Genomic DNA, 19,984 nt, shown 5'->3' on the forward strand with positions numbered 1-19,984 from the left:
ATGTGTGTGTGTATGTGTGTGTGTATGTGTGTGTGTATGTGTGTGTGTATGTGTGTGTGTATGTATGTATGTGACCAACAAACTAGCTCATGTTTCTCAGCACTGGCTGAACCGATTTGACCCGAACTTGTTGCATTCGACTTGGTTTAGGGTCCCATAGATCGAGTTTTATACAGATTGAAGTTTCGATAAGTGGTTCAAAAGTTATGTATAAAAATGTGTTTTCACATATATTTGGATCTCACTTAACTGTATGTGTACTATGTCCGGATCCACCATCCGACCCATTGTTGGTTAGGTTATCAAAAGACCTTTCCAACGAGTCCAAAACATTGAAGATCTGACAACCCTGTCTCGAGATATGGCCACTTAAGTGATATTGATGTACTTTTTTGAAGCCGGATCTCACTTAAATGTATGTGTACTATGTCCGGATCCACCATCCGACCCATTGTTGGTTAGGTTATCAAAAGACCTTTCCAACGAGTGCAAAACATTGAAGATCTGGCAACCCTGTCTCGAGATATGGCCACTTAAGTGATATTGATGTATTTTTTTGAAGCCGGATCTCACTTAAATGTATGTAAACTATGTCCGGATCCATCAGCCGACCCATCGTTGGTTAGGTTATCAAAAGACCTTTCCAATGAGTCCAAAACATTGAAGATCTGGCAACCCTGTCTCGAGATATGGTCCCTTAAGTGATATGATGTACTTTTTTGAAGCCGGATCTCACTTAAATGTATGTAAACTATGTCCGGCTCCACTATCCGACCCGACGTTGGTTAGGTTATCAAAATACCTTTCCAACGAGTCTAAAACATTGAAAATCTGGCAACCCTGTCTCGAGATATGGCCACTTAAGTGATATTGATGTACTTTTTTGAAGCCGGATCTCACTTAAATGTATGTAAACTATGTCCGGATCCACCATCCGACCCATTGTTGGTTAGGTTATCAAAAGACCTTTCCAACGAGTCCAAAACATTGAAGATCTGGCAACCCTGTCTCGAGATATGGCCACTTAAGTGATATCGATGTACTTTTTGGAAGCCGGATCTCACTTAAATGTATGTAAACTATGTCCGGATCCACCATCCGACCCATTGTTGGTTAGGTTATCAAAAGACCTTTCCAACGAGTGCAAAACATTGAAGATCTGGCAACCCTGTCTCGAGATATGGCCACTTAAGTGATATCGATGTACTTTTTGGAAGCCGGATCTAAAAAATAGATGAAACTTGTGTACAGCCATTGTTGTGAGGAAGGCTCCAACCACATAGGTGGATTATGTTAGTTTTTTTATTAAATGTGTACAATCTTGAAATTTGAACAAATATGTTTTTTAAATATAAATCTTAAAAGTCTACAAACCATAAAATTTACAAAATATCCAAGCTTGAAGCCAAATAAATGCTGTCTATTCTTAAAAATAATACCTAGGTCTTAAATTTCTCAGCTTTTCTGTAATTCGATAAGTCTACTAAATTCAGATATTGATTTTATTGATTGAACATTGACTCCTAAACTAACGTCTTCTAAGTCTCTAAAACTCTGAGTCCAAACCATATAGAAGCTTTAGACTAAAGAAATATTTATTATTTCCATAATTCTGTTTATGTTAATGTTTTAAATCTCAAAAGTCCGAAAGTCTCCAAATTTAAGATTTTTTAGAAGTAATATTTAAACAAACTTTAAAAATGCCATCTTTTTATTCCACGACATGTTTTTGAATATCATACTGATATCAAAATAAATACAACCACAAAACAGATTGTAAACAACTAATTTGAGAAGAAGCATAAATTTATATCAACTCTATCAATTTGAAAAGTCTCCAAATCTTCAGTTCCTCCCAATCCCTTAATATTTTTGCCAAACCCATATCAGATTACCTTGATGTGTGGTATCCTTGAAGCGACCTAGCAGCTAACGATTCGCCAAAACAACAAAACATTGCAAAAAAAAAAAACGGATTATTTCCTAGACACGGAAGCACCCCACCAAACCTTTTCCTTTGTTTTAAGCCTAATTTTCGGCGAGCTAATTTGAACCGGTTCTCGACAGCAGCAAGCGAGCAAAAAAACTGTTGCACTGCAAAATCAAAACAAACAAATGCTTCCTTTCGTCTTGTTGCTTTACCTTCTTGAGAACCGCACGTGCTACCCATTGAAGGCGGACACCTTGACAGCAGCGCGAGCTTGGCTTAATCTAATTATAGTGAAGTGGAGAGCTGAATGCTGTACAGTGTAGACTTTTTTGAGAGCAGTTGTTTTTGCTGATCTGACATTGTCAATATGTACAAGTTTTGCCATAACTAGCTGTCTTGAAGTTTTAATTTTTTTCAGGTATAAGATCTTGTGGGTCCTAAAGAAGCTGAACATTAGTTTGCATAAAAGTCTACACAAATTTAGAAATTTTGCAATGTCCAAAAAGTCTAAATCTACATAGTCTACTAAACTGAATATTAGTCTACAAAAACGCCTACACAAATTTATACAATCTTCGAAGCTTGAAAGCTGTAAGTCTCCACAAATGGAGTATCTAAAGTCTCCAAACAGAATCTTTAAATACTCTACAGTTACTGAGCATTAGTCTACAAGTGGAATGGAATGGAAGAAGAAGACTCCAACAAGTATCTAAAGCTACTCTCCAGCGTCATGAAAACTGAGCATTGGTCTACAAAAAAGTCTACACAAATTTTAAAAGTTGAAAACCTCTGAAAGATTCCAAAAACTATCTAAAGCTTTTCCGCTGTACAAAAAAGTCAGCACAAACTCATAAAAACTGAAAGGCTTGAAAATTAAAGCCTTCAAAATGGAAGAACGATAAATTTTTCAAACAGTATCTAAAGTCACTCTACAGTGTCTGAGAATTATACTAGAGGTGGAATGGAATGGAAGAACAGGAATGCCTCCAAAAAGTTTTTCAATCCTACTTTCCAGTGTCATGAAAACTGAGCATTAGTCTACGAAAAAGTCTACATACAATTTTGCCTTCCTCACTGAGGTAAGGCTATAATCCTGCTCTAAAAATGAACTTTGTATAAAAACGTCGTAGACCCACCTTCATGTATACATATCGACTCAGAATCGAAAACTGAACAAATGTCTGTGTGTATGTTTGTGTGTGTATGTATGTATGTGACCAACAAACTAGCTCATGTTTCTCGGCACTGGCTAAACCGATTTGACCCGAACCTGTTGCATTCGACTTGGTTTAGGGTCCCATAGATCGAGTTTTATACAGATTGAAGTTTCGATAAGTAGTTCAAAAGTTAAGTATAAAAATGTGTTTTCACATATATCCGGATCTCATTTAAATGTATGTAAACTATGTCCGGGTCCATCATCCGACCCATCGTTGGTTAGGATATCAAAAGACCTTTCCAACGAGCACAAAACATTGAAGATCTGGCAACCCTGTCTCGAGATATGGCCACTTAAGTAATATTGATGTACTTTTTGGAAGCCGGATCTCACTTAAATGTTTGTAAATTATGTCCGGATCCACCATCCAACCCATCGTTGGTTAGGTTATCAAAAGATCTTTCCAACGAGTCCAAAACATTGATGATCTGGCAACCCTGTCTCGAGATATGGCCACTTAAGTGATATTTATGTACTTTTTCATTCCGGATCAAAAAAATAGATGAAATTTTTGTACAATTCCATCATATCAGTCATTGTTGGTAATAAGTGAGGAAGGCTCCAACCACATAGGTGGATTAAGTTAGTTTTAATATCTCAATAGCCTGAAAATTGAGAACCTTTGCAAATGAAGAAACGGTAATGTCTTTGAACTAGAGCTACTCTACAGTTTATGAGCATTAGTCTACAACAAAGTCTACACACATTAAGTCTACACAAAGTCTCAAAAAATCCAAATCTACTTTACAGTGTCTAGAATATGACGTATTAGTCTACAAAAAAATCCACACAAATTTATAGAATCTTCGAAGCTTGAAAATTGTAAGCCTCATATAATGGACAGTGTCTGATCATTAGTCTACAAATTTATTAATTAATTTATTTAATCTTAAAGCTGGAGCTTAAATCCCTTAATGTTTAACTTCAGTAGTTCTCATCTCGAAAAAATCGTTTAACACCAAAGTCTCCAAAAAAACTTGCGAGAACAAAACCTCCAAAGTAGTTGAAAAAGTGTGATAGATTTTCACCCCACTCAAAATCCCCCAATCCAATTAACAAGATTGCAATCTCGATCACCCACCCAAACCAACCTCCGCGCACCTGATTGATCCTTCCGGCCACCAATGCAGTCGCCGCGCGGCTTAGCCGTGATTAATTAGCTCTGGGAAAAATTGAGCCAGCTGAGATTCGTCTCAGCCGATAAGTGTGGGTAACACAAAAGACGCGATTCGTATTTTTTGTTTTGTTCGGGCCTATTGTTCGCGCGGACCCGTGGTTTGCATTGTTAAAACCCATCGTAACCAGATGGACGACGATCGGCCGTTGACGGCGGTGGCGGCGCGAATCGAATTGATCAAAGGAGTTGGCGAGGAGGTTTCCGAAAGGGGCAAAAGTGCACTCCTTGGCGGTTGACCACATGAGGTTACAGCGTTGGGAAAAGGCGTTTGGACAGTTGAGTGGAGACTTGAAAGAGAATTTGGAGAGTTTGTTTTTTCAGTAATATTTTTTTTTTGAGAGGTGTCAAAACATATAATTTTTAAAACTTTTTATTTTGGAGACATGATATCTTGGAAGACTTGGTAGTTTGGGAGAACTTCAGTTTTTGAAGATCTTCGGGATCTGCAACTTGTGGAGACTTACATATTGAGTAAATTTGCATGTTGTGGAGAGTTAGTGCCTGTGGAGACTCACAAATTCTTGAGTTTTTCAAGTTGTGGAGTCTTTTTCAAAACTTTTTTTCAAGCTGTACCAAAGCAACTCTCACTCCACTGTACACCCCTGGGGTCATTTAAATATGAATGAAGCTTATCGCGGGTATGCGCCACTAATGATCATCGATCACACAACAAATCTGTTCAGCTCTCGGGAGGGGAAAGCACTGCACACTGTGGTGCTCTCACCTGGGCTTGCAGCAGATGCAACGAGTGCACTTTATGTGTCATAAATATTTAATTGCCTGTCGGTGGACGCTCTGCGGCAAACATTTGTCCGCGAAAAACAACGCGACTTCTGCGGCGGCGGTGGTAGAAAAACGGTTAGGTGCATCATGATTTATGGTGACATCTGTCACACACTGACCAGTGGGTGAGCGAGCAGGTTCAAGGAGGGCATGCGCGGTGTGGGTTATGTTGATTAGTTTGTCGCGGCGATGTCGTACCTGAGCAATTAGAATGTTAAACATTGTTATTGGAACAGTTGGGTAGGTGGATTGGATTGTATAAGTCACCGTATTGGGCAATAAAATTGCCTCTTGCTATGATTGAGTAATTAACTGCGAGTGGCGAGAAAGTTCATTAGGTTCTTGTTTAGATTGGAGAACTTAATGACTGTAATGCCTTAAAGGTACGAAGACATAGCAAACTTTTTAGTGATTGGAAGAATTTGTGACTAAGATAATCTTGACGGCGCTTTTGAAATTTGTAGATTTTTGACAATCAAATTTAAAGATTTGTAGAAATTTGAAAACGTTAACAAGAGACCTTGGAGCTTGGATCAAAATTGATAAATCGGAGAATTTTTAAAGCTGGAAATTTTTTAGACTATAGCATGCACATTTGTTGATCCTAGAGGTTTGTAGACTTTTATGGAATCAAATTGTTAACCTGATCATAAAAAAAATGATGAATAAAAAAGAAAGGTGCTTTGTCAAAATTGTCAAAATTGTCAAAATTGTCAAAATTGTCAAAATTGTCAAAATTGTCAAAATGATCAAAATGATCAAAATGGTCAAAATTGTCAAAATTGTCAAAATTGTCAAAATAGTCAAAATTGTCAAAATTGACAAAATTGTCAGATTGTCAGATTGTCAAAATTGTCAAAATTGTCAAAATTGTCAAAATTGTCAAAATTGTCAAAATTGTCAAAATTGTCAAAATTGTCAAAATTGTCAAAATTGTCAAAATTGTCAAAATTGTCAAAATTGTCAAAATTGTCAAAATTGTCAAAATTGTCAAAATTGTCAAAATTGTCAAAATTTTCAAAATTGTAAAAATTGTCAAAATTGTCAAAATTGTCAAAATTGTCAAAATTGTCAAAATTGTCAAAATTGTCAAAATTGTCAAAATTGTCAAAATTTACAAAATTTACAAAATTTACAAAATTTACAAAATTTACAAAATTTACAAAATTTACAAAATTTACAAAATTTACAAAATTTACAAAATTTACAAAATTTACAAAATTTACAAAATTTACAAAATTTACAAAATTTACAAAATTTACAAAATTTACAAAATTTACAAAATTTACAAAATTTACAAAATTTACAAAATTTACAAAATTTACAAAATTTACAAAATTTACAAAATTTACAAAATTTACAAAATTTACAAAATTTACAAAATTTACAAAATTTACAAAATTTACAAAATTTACAAAATTTACAAAATTTACAAAATTTACAAAATTTACAAAATTTACAAAATTTACAAAATTTACAAAATTTACAAAATTTACAAAATTTACAAAATTTACAAAATTTACAAAATTTACAAAATTTACAAAATTTACAAAATTTACAAAATTTACAAAATTTACAAAATTTACAAAATTTACAAAATTTACAAAATTTACAAAATTTACAAAATTTACAAAATTTACAAAATTTACAAAATTTACAAAATTTACAAAATTTACAAAATTTACAAAATTTACAAAATTTACAAAATTTACAAAATTTACAAAATTTACAAAATTTACAAAATTTACAAAATTTACAAAATTTACAAAATTTACAAAATTTACAAAATTTACAAAATTTACAAAATTTACAAAATTTACAAAATTTACAAAATTTACAAAATTTACAAAATTTACAAAATTTACAAAATTTACAAAATTTACAAAATTTACAAAATTTACAAAATTTACAAAATTTACAAAATTTACAAAATTTACAAAATTTACAAAATTTACAAAATTTACAAAATTTACAAAATTTACAAAATTTACAAAATTTACAAAATTTACAAAATTTACAAAATTTACAAAATTTACAAAATTTACAAAATTTACAAAATTTACAAAATTTACAAAATTTACAAAATTTACAAAATTTACAAAATTTACAAAATTTACAAAATTTACAAAATTTACAAAATTTACAAAATTTACAAAATTTACAAAATTTACAAAATTTACAAAATTTACAAAATTTACAAAATTTACAAAATTTACAAAATTTACAAAATTTACAAAATTTACAAAATTTACAAAATTTACAAAATTTACAAAATTTACAAAATTTACAAAATTTACAAAATTTACAAAATTTACAAAATTTACAAAATTTACAAAATTTACAAAATTTACAAAATTTACAAAATTTACAAAATTTACAAAATTTACAAAATTTACAAAATTTACAAAATTTACAAAATTTACAAAATTTACAAAATTTACAAAATTTACAAAATTTACAAAATTTACAAAATTTACAAAATTTACAAAATTTACAAAATTTACAAAATTTACAAAATTTACAAAATTTACAAAATTTACAAAATTTACAAAATTTACAAAATTTACAAAATTTACAAAATTTACAAAATTTACAAAATTTACAAAATTTACAAAATTTACAAAATTTACAAAATTTACAAAATTTACAAAATTTACAAAATTTACAAAATTTACAAAATTTACAAAATTTACAAAATTTACAAAATTTACAAAATTTACAAAATTTACAAAATTTACAAAATTTACAAAATTTACAAAATTTACAAAATTTACAAAATTTACAAAATTTACAAAATTTACAAAATTTAAAAAATTTAAAAAATTTACAAAATTTACAAAATTTACAAAATTTACAAAATTTACAAAATTTACAAAATTTACAAAATTTACAAAATTTACAAAATTTACAAAATTTACAAAATTTACAAAATTTACAAAATTTACAAAATTTACAAAATTTACAAAATTTACAAAATTTACAAAATTTACAAAATTTACAAAATTTACAAAATTTACAAAATTTACAAAATTTACAAAATTTACAAAATTTACAAAATTTACAAAATTTTACAAAATTTACAAAATTTACAAAATTTACAAAATTTACAAAATTTACAAAATTTACAAAATTTACAAAAAATTATACAAAATTTACAAAATTTACAAAATTTACAAAATTTACAAAATTTACAAAAAATTATACAAAATTGATAAAGTACCTACTTTTCCTTTTGTTCAACAACAGGGAAATTTCAAAAATGGATTTTTTACTCACGTTAAATTGAAGAAAATTTTATTTTATTTTAAATTGTATTATTCTGAATAATAAGAGAAGAAGAATTTGTGGACTCAGTGGAGTCCCTATTTTTGTAGAGTTGTATGGTTGTATTCTAATCTCCCTCCTTTCCATCCCTCCTTTCAGCCATCCAGCACAGCACAGATCCTTCCACCGGTGACACATCCCTGCATGCGAGGGTACAGCTCCGTCCACACACAGCAACCCGCCGGCCCGATCCGGGAGTACAACATCGACCCGTACATCCTGCTGGACGAGGAGCTCAAATACATCTTCGAAGACATCAGAGCAGTAAGTTTTCCGAATCGTTTCGACCTTGGTCCTAATTCTACTAAAAGCCAGAACAATGATTGATTAAGTCGCTAAGTCGACAATTATTAGTTCTATTCTAAGCCCCCCCAACCTCAAACTTCAGAAGCCGCGTGACTAATTTTTATTGGCGCTTTTATTCGCTCCGCCGGCTTTACGACCTCCGACGGACGGTAATCGAGATCGGCTTAAGGCTAGCTTAAGACGAGGCGGCGTGTGTAAAAAAAAAGTCGACGCAGGTGCGTTGTCGTTTGGGGCACTTGACGCGTTTTCTATGTAATTTTTGGGTAAAGGGGACTGCGGACGACGACGGGGAACGGCTGATTTATGAGTTCAGAAGCAAAGCGGTTTTTTTTTTTTCAAACATTGTTGAGGGTAATCATTTTTTATGGCCAATCCGGGCGACAAATGGGGCTACCGCGGGGTGTCTATGGTAGAATTGATGACCCACTCGTAATGAGGCAGAGGTTTGTTTCGGCAATTAAGATGGATTGGTTTGTTTTTGTTCGTTTGAAACATTATTGAAACGCGGGGATGCAGTTAGATTGATGGGAGTAATTATCTAACGAAGCTGCTAATTTATGGCACATGATAGGCATCAGTGTTAACGTTGTTGAAGTAGTTAAGTTTCAACAAAGAGACACTGAATTTGATCTTTTGAATGAACGATTGTTTTTTAAATTTTACAGATAATTATTTTCTGAAGTTTTCTCAAAACTCTACATATTTTTTAAAGAATTTGTTCATCGATTTTGGCATTATAATATTGAGTACGATTCAATTTCACTAAAATGTCAAAAAGTTGAAAAAAGGATATCCTCTCACAGCAAAATATGATTATTAAAACAAGCATTACTCAAAACTCAAATTGACGTCACCCAAACTTACAACAAGATCCATCTTAGTGATGATCAAAGTTAAACGATTCCGCTAAACCTGTTTTACCGATTCACATCCCGTTCAAGATCCGTTCTTTTCCTACGCCAAACCCTAAGTTGACACTGTGACGATAATCACACCTTTTTTCTCTTTCAATTCATCAACTTTCGTGCGAAACTGTCGTTTGTAGAGAATTTCCTAGTTTGCATGGACGCTGGTGAGTAAATTTAGCTCCGGGGTCACCGTCCTACCAGGTGCGACTGTTTGAGAGCTGATGTTTTCAATATTTGCTAGGGAAATATTGCTTTAGTAAGCTTGTAAAGGGTGTTTTTGAAGAAGTGCTAACTTCACTGGAATTATTTACTATTTAGACTTTGCTAAACATGTCGCTTTCCTGAAAATTTATATAAAATTAGAGAGTTTAGGTCTATCAAAAATACCAAAAATGTAACACGCCCAAACTTTTGGTATCGCACCTAGAAACAGGTGTTCTACTCGCGCAAAACCGGTTCCAGATTTTTTTGAAAACCGGCTTGTTTTTTGCCAAAAAGTCACCACCGTTTTGAATCTTCTGTGTAGGCTCCCCTCGTTTTGAGTTTATTTCATCCAACTTTTTCTCTCTCTTTCTCTCCAGGAAATCAACCGTGCCACCCACCACCAAGAGCTGAAAAAGATAGCCGTGTACTACTTCGACGGACAGGGCAAAGCGATCCGGCCGATGGTCGCCATGCTGATGGCCAAGGCCCTCAACTACCACATGCACAACGAGACCAGGTAAGGTGTTTGGTTTGGTGCTTTAATTAGTCTACACAGAAAAAAATATGAGAATTTACCCGACACGGAAAACATGAATCACATGTAAACTCAGTTGATGTAAACTTGAGATTCGACGTAAATGGTTGAATCACACGTAAAATCATGTTTTTACGTATAATTTGTTGCAAATTTACATCAAATTGCATTTAAATTTAAATGTTGAATGACGTGCAAGTGTTACATCATAAATGATGTCACATTCGGAATAATTTTTTTTTGTGTGGTCCAATGAGGACCCCTTTTGACCCTGCGATTTCAATTGATATTCGCAGTTTGTTTGCTGTTATTTCGACAAAAAAATTTAAAATCTTCAAAATCAAATCTGGAGTTTTTTTGAAAAGGTCCTATAAACCAAATTTTCATTTTTTGCTTTTTGGGTGTTTTTGAATACCCCTGACTCAAGGCGGTTCTAAAAACACCCAAAAAGCAAAAAATGAAAATTTGGTTTATTGGACCTTTAAAAAAAAAACTCCAGAAATGCAAAAAGAAAATCACGTTTGAAAAAAAGTCGAAATGTTCCGTATTCTACACAGTAAAAAAATCATGGTAATATTACATCTAAACAGGGGTACATCTATTTTGTCAGAAAAAACTAACTTAATCCACCTACGTGGTTGGATCCTTCCTCACTTATTGTCAAAAATGGCTGATGTGATGGAATTGTACAAACATTTCATCTATTTTTTAGATCCGGAATAAAAAAGTACATAAATATCACTTAAGTGGCCATACCTCGAGACAGGGTTGCCAGATCATCAATGTTTTGAACTTGTTGAAAAGGTCTTTTGATAACCTAATTAACGATGGGTCGGATGGTGGATCCGGACATAGTTCACATACATTTAAATAAGATCCAGCTTCCAAAAAGTACATAAATTTCACTTAAGTGACCATAGCTCGAGACAGGGTTGCCAGATCTTCAATGTTTTTAACTCGTTGGGAAGGTTTTTTGATAATCTAAGCAACGATGGGTTGGATGGTGGATCCGGAGTCCGGACATAATTTACATACATTTAAGTGAGATCCGGCTTCCAAAAAGTACATAAATATCACTTAAGTAGGCATATATCGAGACAGGGTTGCCAGATCTTCAATGTTTTGGACTCGTTGGAAAGGTCTTTTAATAACTTAACCAACGATGGGTTGGATGATGGATCCGGACATAGTTTACATACATTTAAGTGAGATCCGGCTTCCAAAAAGTACATCAATATCACTTAAGTGTACATATCTCGAGACAGGGTTGCCAGATCTTCAATGTTTTGGACTCATTGGAAAGGTCTTTTGATAACCTAACCAACGAGGGGTCGGATGGTGGATCCGGACATAGTTTACATACATTTAAGTGAGATCCGGCTTCCAAAAAGTACATCAATATCACTTAAGTAGGCATATCTCGAGACAGGGTTGCCAGATCTTCAATGTTTTAGGCTCGTTGGAAAGGTCTTTTGATGACCTAACCAACGATGGGTCGGATGTAGGACCCGAACATAGTTTACATACATTTAAGTGAGATCCGGATATATGTGAAAACACATTTTTATACATAACTTTTGAACTACTTATCGAAACTTCAATCTGTATAAAACTCGATCTATGGGACCCTAAACCAAGTCGAATGCAACAGGTTCGGGTCAAATCGGTTCAGCCAGTGCCGAGAAACATGAGCTAGTTTGTTGGTCACATACATACATACACACACACATACACACAGACATTTGTTCAGTTTTCGATTCTGAGTCGATATGTATACATGAAGGTGGGTCTACGACGTTTTTATACAAAGTTCATTTTTAGAGCAGGATTATAGCCTTACCTCAGTGAGGAAGGCAAAAGAGTAATTTTACCTCTGAAAATGTGTAATTTTACCACTTTTCTGGTGTAATGTCACTTCCAAAGTCTGAATTGAGGTAAAATTACATCACAAAAGAGGTAATATTAAAACTTCAAAAATTACACTTTCCACACAGTAATACAAACCTCTTTTATGGTGTAATTTTCCCTCAATTTCGACTGAAATAGTGGCATTACTTCAGAAAAGTAGTAAAATTATTAAAAAATGTTAAAGACAGGCTTGACAATACCATTTCATTAATCCGGGTCATTTGTTGCCGAAATGGAAAGCTATCATTGATTTGATATTGCAACTGCAAGTTTAAAAATTATGTAAATTTGGAAGCTATAATTTTACCACAATTTAGACTGAATTTTAACACAATTTAGACTGAAAAAGTGACATTACACCAGAAAAGTGGTAAAATTTTACCGGAAAAGTGGTAAAATTACACATTTTCAGAGATAAAATTACGATTTTTTTTAAATAAGAAATGTACCTCCTTCCCAGATGTATTTTTTTGTGGTGTTCACAGTAAAACATTGTGTAAATTTGAAGGTGTAATTTTGGTTGAAAATTTACTTTTTAATTATGTAATTTTACCTCAATTGAGACTGAAAATGTGACATTACACCAGAAAAGAGGTAAAATTACACGTTTTCAGAAGTAAAATTACACATTTTTCTGACATACAAAATGTAGCCCTTCCCATATGTAATATTACCATGATTTTTGTTCTTAACATTCCAACAAAGAATCAAACATAATAAATATGCACGGTTGTACCTCTGATTACCGGTCATCAATACATAATCTGATAACTGATGATTCCTGGAAAAGGGAGGGTTTTCCCCTGAGAAGATCCTTGAACTTGCCAAGACAAAGAGAACCAATTTACTTCTAGAACTCCTTGCACAAGCAAGTGCAATAAACCGGCATACCCGTAGTACAAGATTGTTCATTTCTTCGTTTTTCCCCCGGAACCTGAGTAGTTCAACCCTTCTTGCGTAGTTTCACCTTGAACTCGGCCAAGAACGGACTCTCAATCTTTCTTTTCTTTTTATTACGACAAGCTTCTGCTCCCAGGGAAATCCCCCTGTAACTTTGCGGTTTCCACGCTGTAACCGGCTGATCGTAGTTCTTTCTTTGCGACTAGTTAAAGGTTACCTCAGGTCGGTTCTAGACCATTTCTTGCGGGACCGGTTCGCGACCGCTCAGGACATCATGTGCATAATTTGATACGTGCGGACCGGGTTGAAGGACGCCGTCATTACAGCTTAAGCGCGACCGTTGACGTCAACCCCACACACAGGTGTCATCGCGTGTTGTAAAACCAGTTGAAATGGCGCCCGGAAGACTGGTGGGGTTGGAATGTATATTGTGTGCATTGGGGGAGTGGCCAGGATCACATGTGGAGCCGTTGGCGTTGCTGACGTCAACGGACGACGATCCTAATAAAGAGAAAAGATAAACGATTCTGAGCTGGCGCAAACCAGTTTTGGACGCAGCTTCCTGATTGGAGAGGTTTTTGGGTTTTGATTATTTATTTTTTCATATGGGATTCCAGTTTTGTGATCTTCTCGATTTGCGTCAATGCGGAACGAGTTTGGGGCAAAATTGGAGAATTTATATTTTGGAAAATATATTCTCAAAGGATTGTCTGGACGGATGACGCACTATGATTTGGGAGGTTGTTAACATGGTTTTCAAAATGAAAACACCACCATATAATCTGCAGAGGATGACGCAAATTCAAAATTTTGATTCAGAACGTCATGAGGACCTCCTGAATTTGGTGTGGATATTGATTGGGAGTTGGTGAATTGGATGATTGAAGTGCGATAATTTTGAATGAGTATACAACTTTTTCAATTGCTATGAATTATAGCTCCAAATTGTTATCTTTTTTTGGTGCTTCCTTAACTCATGGTAAAACTCTTTAATACTGTAAGTGTGCTCAACTTGTATTTGTACAATATTTTGGGATTTCCGAAAGGTTTCCTCCCAAGTTTGGATGAACAGTTGAGGTTGGAGGTGAGGCACAGTTTCTAGACCTTTAAATAAAAACTAACTTAATCCACCTATGTGGTTGTTGCCTTCCTCACTTTTTACCAACATTTGGTGATATCAAAGAGTGATATGATGGGTTTGGATACAAATTCTATCTATCTTCTATCTATCTTCTATATATATTATATATACAAAATTTCGACGGTTTTGTTCGAACGCGAATCAATTCAACACGGAACGTCCGATCGAGTTGATCATTGTTGCGTTGGGTTCGTATGGTAAGTTCGTGAGTCCAAAGAAGGTTCTTACGCCAAAAAGTTACAAATTTGGCCACTCTGGAACCGATTCCGGAAAATTTGCAGATTGTATGGGAAAGGTTAAAATCAAGTTTTGATCACAGGAGGCTGAATAAGCAAAAAAGTCAAAAACGTCAACACACGAAAAAAGCCAGAACGAAGTTTGTCAGGTAAGGCTTGTATCTCAATACAGAAATACACAAATGTCACTTAAGCGGTCATAACTTGAGACTGAGCGTTGTCAGATCTTCAATGTTTTGGACTCATTGGAAAGGTCTTTTGATGACCTATCCAACGATGGGTTGGATAATGGATCCGGACATAGTTTACATACATTTAAGTGAGATCCGGCATCAAAAAAGTACATAAATATCACTTAAGTGGTCATAACTTGAGACAGGGTTGCCAGATCTTCAATGTTTTGGACTCATTGGAAAGGTCTTTTGATTACCTATCCAACGATGGGTTGGATTATGGATCCGGACATAGTTTACATACATTTAAGTGAGATCCGGCATCAAAAAAGTACATAAATATCACTTAAGTGGTCATAACTTGAGACAGGGTTGCCAGATCTTCAATGTATTGGACTCATTGGAAAGGTCTTTTGATGACCTATCCAACGATGGGTTGGATGATGGATCCGGACATAGTTTACATACATTTAAGTGAGATCCGGCTTCAAAAAAGTACATAAATATCACTTAAGTGGTCATAACTTGAGACAGGGTTGCCAGATCTTCAATGTATTAGCCTCATTAGAAAGGTCTTTTGATAACCTATCCAACGATGGGTTGGATGATGGATCCGGACATAGTTTACATACATTTAAGTGAGATCCGGCATCAAAAAAGTACATAAATATCACTTAAGTGGTCATAACTCGAGACAGGGTTGCCAGATCTTCAATGTTTTGGACTCATTGGAAAGGTCTTTTGATTACCTATCTAACAATGGGTTGAATGATGGATCCGGACATAGTTAACATACATTTTAGTGAGATACGGCATCAAAAAAGTACATAAATATCACTTAAGTGGTCATAACTTGAGACAGGGTTGCCAGATCTTCAATGTTTTGGACTCATTGGAAAAGTCTTTTGATAACCTATCCAACGATGGGTCGGGTGATGGGTCTGGACATAGTTTACATGCATCTTTGTGAGATCCGATTCGCAACTCTGACACTTTTTTATACGTAACTTTTGAACTACTTATCGGATCTTCAAACAATTCAATAGTGCAGTATGGGGCACCAAACCGGATCGAATGCACTTATTTGACTCAAATCGGATTAGCCAGTGCCGAGAAAACTTGGCAAGAATTTTTAGCACCAAGGGGAATACGCACACACATACACACACACACACACACAGACATTTGTTCAGTTTTTGATTCTGAGTCGATAGGTATACATGAATATAGGTCTACGAACTGTTTTTCAAAAGTTCATTTTTCGAGCAGGATTATAGCCTTACCTCAGTGAGGAAGGCAAAAATTCTATCTGTTTTTTTTTAAGTTATGCTATTATATTTATAATAATGTAATGGTCACTGCAAATAAAGGTACTTATGAAGTTTTGGTATAGAAAATAATTTATGTCCATAAAAAAGTGGACTTACTCGGTCCTAACCAGGTCCCAGCATCGAAAAGGATCTAACAAAACTAATTTTATGAAAAAAAAGTTGTTCACTCTTAAAAGGCAAATCTTGCTTAACCCATTCCATATGTTTTTTTGAGGTGGATGAATATGTGTATCTTAAATGAAATAATTTTTTTTTTTTCAATACTTTATGACCATTCATGAACCACGTATACAAAGATTATTTTTTCCACTTATTTCATGAAGGGTCTTTATGATGATGTTTTTGAACGCGTTGTTACCTTCAAAATTCAATTTTTATCATTTTATGAACTCTTGAGAAAGAGATAAGCCCATGTCTTATCAAAGAATCAAACAATTAAGAAAATTGATCTGAAATCAGTAAAAAAAAATTCAAATAAATTTGACAAAGCAAAAGTAATGTTATTTGTTACCTGTTGATGAATAGAGCGAATGCGTAACGTGATTTTTGAATGATCCCACTTTGTTTACATCTACAAATTAGGAAGCTGTTCAAGCACAAGCATGACTTTTTTCTTACTGATAAATGAGCTGTTTTATAACTAGTTGTTTGTGTTTCATTTTGGCTAGTTTTTGATATTTTTTGCTGGAAAATTGTGTGTGTTGAAGGTTTTCAAACGGAATCAAATCAAGATTAAGACAGCTTCTGGATGGATACAACCGCATCGACTCCATAAACAACTTCAATTCATAATAATAAAAAATGACGATCTCGTCTTGAACTTTTAAAAGATTTCTTGAGTTCAACTTCAGGTCCTCAAAAGCCAAATAAATCAATCTTAAACAAAAATAAATTTAATGATCGATAACAATACTCTCTACTTTTGGCGAACGGGTAATTGGTTCTAGTTCAAAATTTAGGCCGTTTTGCGAACCACTATTCAGCAACCCAGTTTGTTACCAAAAATGATTTTTTTTTTCTAAAAAATTAAAATTTTATTTTGCTCGATTTAAAAAAAAAAATCAAATATCTATTTTTATCAACAATTTATTTTATTTATATAAGTTCCTTCAAATTTAACTTTATATTGGGGAAATTCTCGTTTGCTTGGCAACTTAAGCACTCGCTCCTAACTACATCCAATTTGCTGATTTTTACTATTTCATCGACGTATTTTGTAAAACTGTCGATAGGAACATGCTTGCTCACTTCCTATTGAGCTATTTCAGTTGAAAACGCTTTTTATGAGCTGTAATTGAACGTCAAAATGCTGATATGAGCAATATTCTCAAATTTCGGTCATTCGTTTTTTTGTATTTTTTCAAAAAAGTTCATAAAAGCAAAAAATAGAGATTTTTCTCAGCTCTTCAAGAATATTTTTTTCATGAGTGGGCAAACATGGTTACTAATTTAAAGAAAAATGAATTACTGAGACTATTTTTAAAAAAGTTATCTAAAAATGGCTATAACTTGAAAACGGTGCACTTTATCAAAATTTTACTTGAGTACGTTTTGATTGCGAATTTTATTTTACATTTAGATTTTTTGAAAAAGTCAGTATTGTATAAAAAAAAAAGATTTTTTTCAACAATTCAAAAGATTTTCGAATAAAACCAAACAAGCCACAAATGATACTAAATGCAGGGGAATGCATTTTAAACTCTAGACTACTTTTTCAAAACAACCAATGCGCCATGGGTTTCCCATGTACATAGGACCTTTTGAAAAGTAAGCGAGAATTGATCTTAGCTAATTGCACTTAAATTTTCGTTGACATTTTGAAATTTTTTGGAAAAAATTGTTTTACTTCCTGATTTTTCTGGGTTTTTTTGAAGTCAGGGGGGGTGGCACATACTCTTGATACACATTCTGAGTCGATATGTAAACGTGAAGGCAGGTCCAGATGACTTAATTAAAAAGTTTAATTATCGAGTGACCTTTCCTCAATAACTCTGGAAGACATCACACAGCCTATGTTGACCCCTGAAACAAATTATTTATGAAAAGCTACTAAGTCACATACACAGCAAAAAAAAAGTTAATTTTTTGGAATGTAGGAAATTTGTTAGGTTCAATACTACCTCTTTTTTGAGTTATATAACTTAAAAAAATTGTAAAAAATGAGAACCTGATGAATATTCACCAGAAACTAAAGAAAATTCATCATTTTCTGATGTAATTTTAACCATTGTTTTTGACACAAAATCTATCACCATTTCCTGATGAATATTACCATTTTTTTTCTGTGTCGAACAACTCACACTTCCAAACATAAAATGTTGTTTACTTATAAAGTGCTTCTTTCCAATGCAAAATTCGCTGAAATATTGATTTTTGGTGAATTTTTAGATCTAAACTCGCCTAGACTCTGGGGTTTCAGAGGGTGAAGCAATTTTCTAAAGAAAAAGTAAATAAAATTTTCTTTTTCAAAAATGATTTATTTTTTTAAAGAAGTACCGTAAAACGGGGTGACTTTGATAGGTTTGCGATTTTTTCGCAAAATGAAGAGTACAGTTTTGAAACATACTGACCGTGGTAGAGAAGTGTTCAAAGTACCTCAAGAAGAACTTTTCATAAAATTTTGACAAGCTTAAAAAGTTAGTTAACTATAGTTAAGAAAATCTTGATGAAAGACATCATTTTAAACTTCTCAAAGTGTCATGATTTTCTCAATGAACATGATTTTTAATCAGAAAACGGAATGCATTTTCGGATTCTTTGGACAATTTTCCACTAGGAGAATGTTAAAAAAGTTTGTAAATAATAAATAATATGTGTTTTTGAAACACAATTTAAAAAAATTCTCCAAATTTATAGGCAATTTCAGTTGAACAAATTTGATGTAAAATGTGAAAACTTGTGATTCGTGCTTAAAAATTCAGTATAAAATGCAATATAAATCGATAATTTTACAAACAAAACTAGTTTTAACAAATTTCAGGCAAAATTCCGACTTTTTACCATTTTTACCCTAAATTTATATGTATTTTGCTTAAAAGCTTATACTCTTAGTTAACTAAATATAAACATTGTTTTTTTCTCTTAAAAACTATATCAGCTACTTTAGTGATGGTACATTTAGCGTACAAATAAAATTTGAACATCTTAAATATGATTTTAACAAGAAAAACTATGACTATCAAAGTCACCCCGGAATTAAAATTAAGAATTTTTAACGTAAAACTAAACATTATTGAAAAAACTTTTTTTTCCTAAATAGTGCATGGACTTTGTGTGGTCTACCCCAGTACATATTCTAAAAATAATAATCTTTAGAAAAACCTTACCTGTTGGAAAATCATCTGAAAACAAATTGAAATCCTATCAAAGTCACCCCAGTTTACGGTATTCAAAGAAATTGAATTTGAATGTTTACCTGGGTAACCTTGTTTTAGTACGATTGGATAAATATTTTGAAGTAATAAAACATTTTTGTATGACATGTTTAAAATGCAATTATCAAAAACACGATAATAATTTAATCCATTTTCCAATTCTCTCTTTCTTTTTCTCTTTCAAACATTACATTCATTACCGCCGAACCACCCACCACCACCGTGCTGTTCTTCTCACTCGCTCCAACAAACAAACAAACGAAAAAATCCCCACCCGTTTTTTCCCCGGCAGCAACGTAGTGCACGCACAGCGACAAATAGCCATGATTTCGGAAATGATCCACACCGCCAGCCTGGTCCACGACGACGTCATCGATCAGTCGTTCGCGCGGCGGGGTAAACCCAGCGTCAACGTCATATGGAATCATAAAAAGGTAAGGCCTACTTTTCTTCCATAATTATGAGTTTATTTTATCAGTACACGCTGTGTTGCGGACAGCAGATTTGACTTTTAAAATTTTTTTCAAGCTAAAAT

The 19,984-nt window shown here is 33.4% G+C and overlaps 1 protein-coding gene across 1 annotated transcript in view; it reads left to right on the plus strand.

Moving 5' to 3' along the window:
* The window catches only part of LOC120425470 (all trans-polyprenyl-diphosphate synthase PDSS1), a 153,493-nt gene that overhangs the window by 88,459 nt on the left and 45,050 nt on the right, over positions 1-19,984 (plus strand). Inside the window, exons 3-5 of the mRNA XM_039590349.2 lie at positions 8,533-8,697; positions 10,229-10,368; positions 19,742-19,883. Of these exons, the coding sequence (XP_039446283.1) occupies positions 8,533-8,697; positions 10,229-10,368; positions 19,742-19,883 (447 nt within the window). The remainder of the gene's footprint in view (positions 1-8,532; positions 8,698-10,228; positions 10,369-19,741; positions 19,884-19,984) is intronic.

The sequence above is a fragment of the Culex pipiens genome, chromosome 1, assembly GCF_016801865.2.
Source record: "Culex pipiens pallens isolate TS chromosome 1, TS_CPP_V2, whole genome shotgun sequence".
NCBI lineage: Eukaryota > Metazoa > Arthropoda > Insecta > Diptera > Culicidae > Culex > Culex pipiens.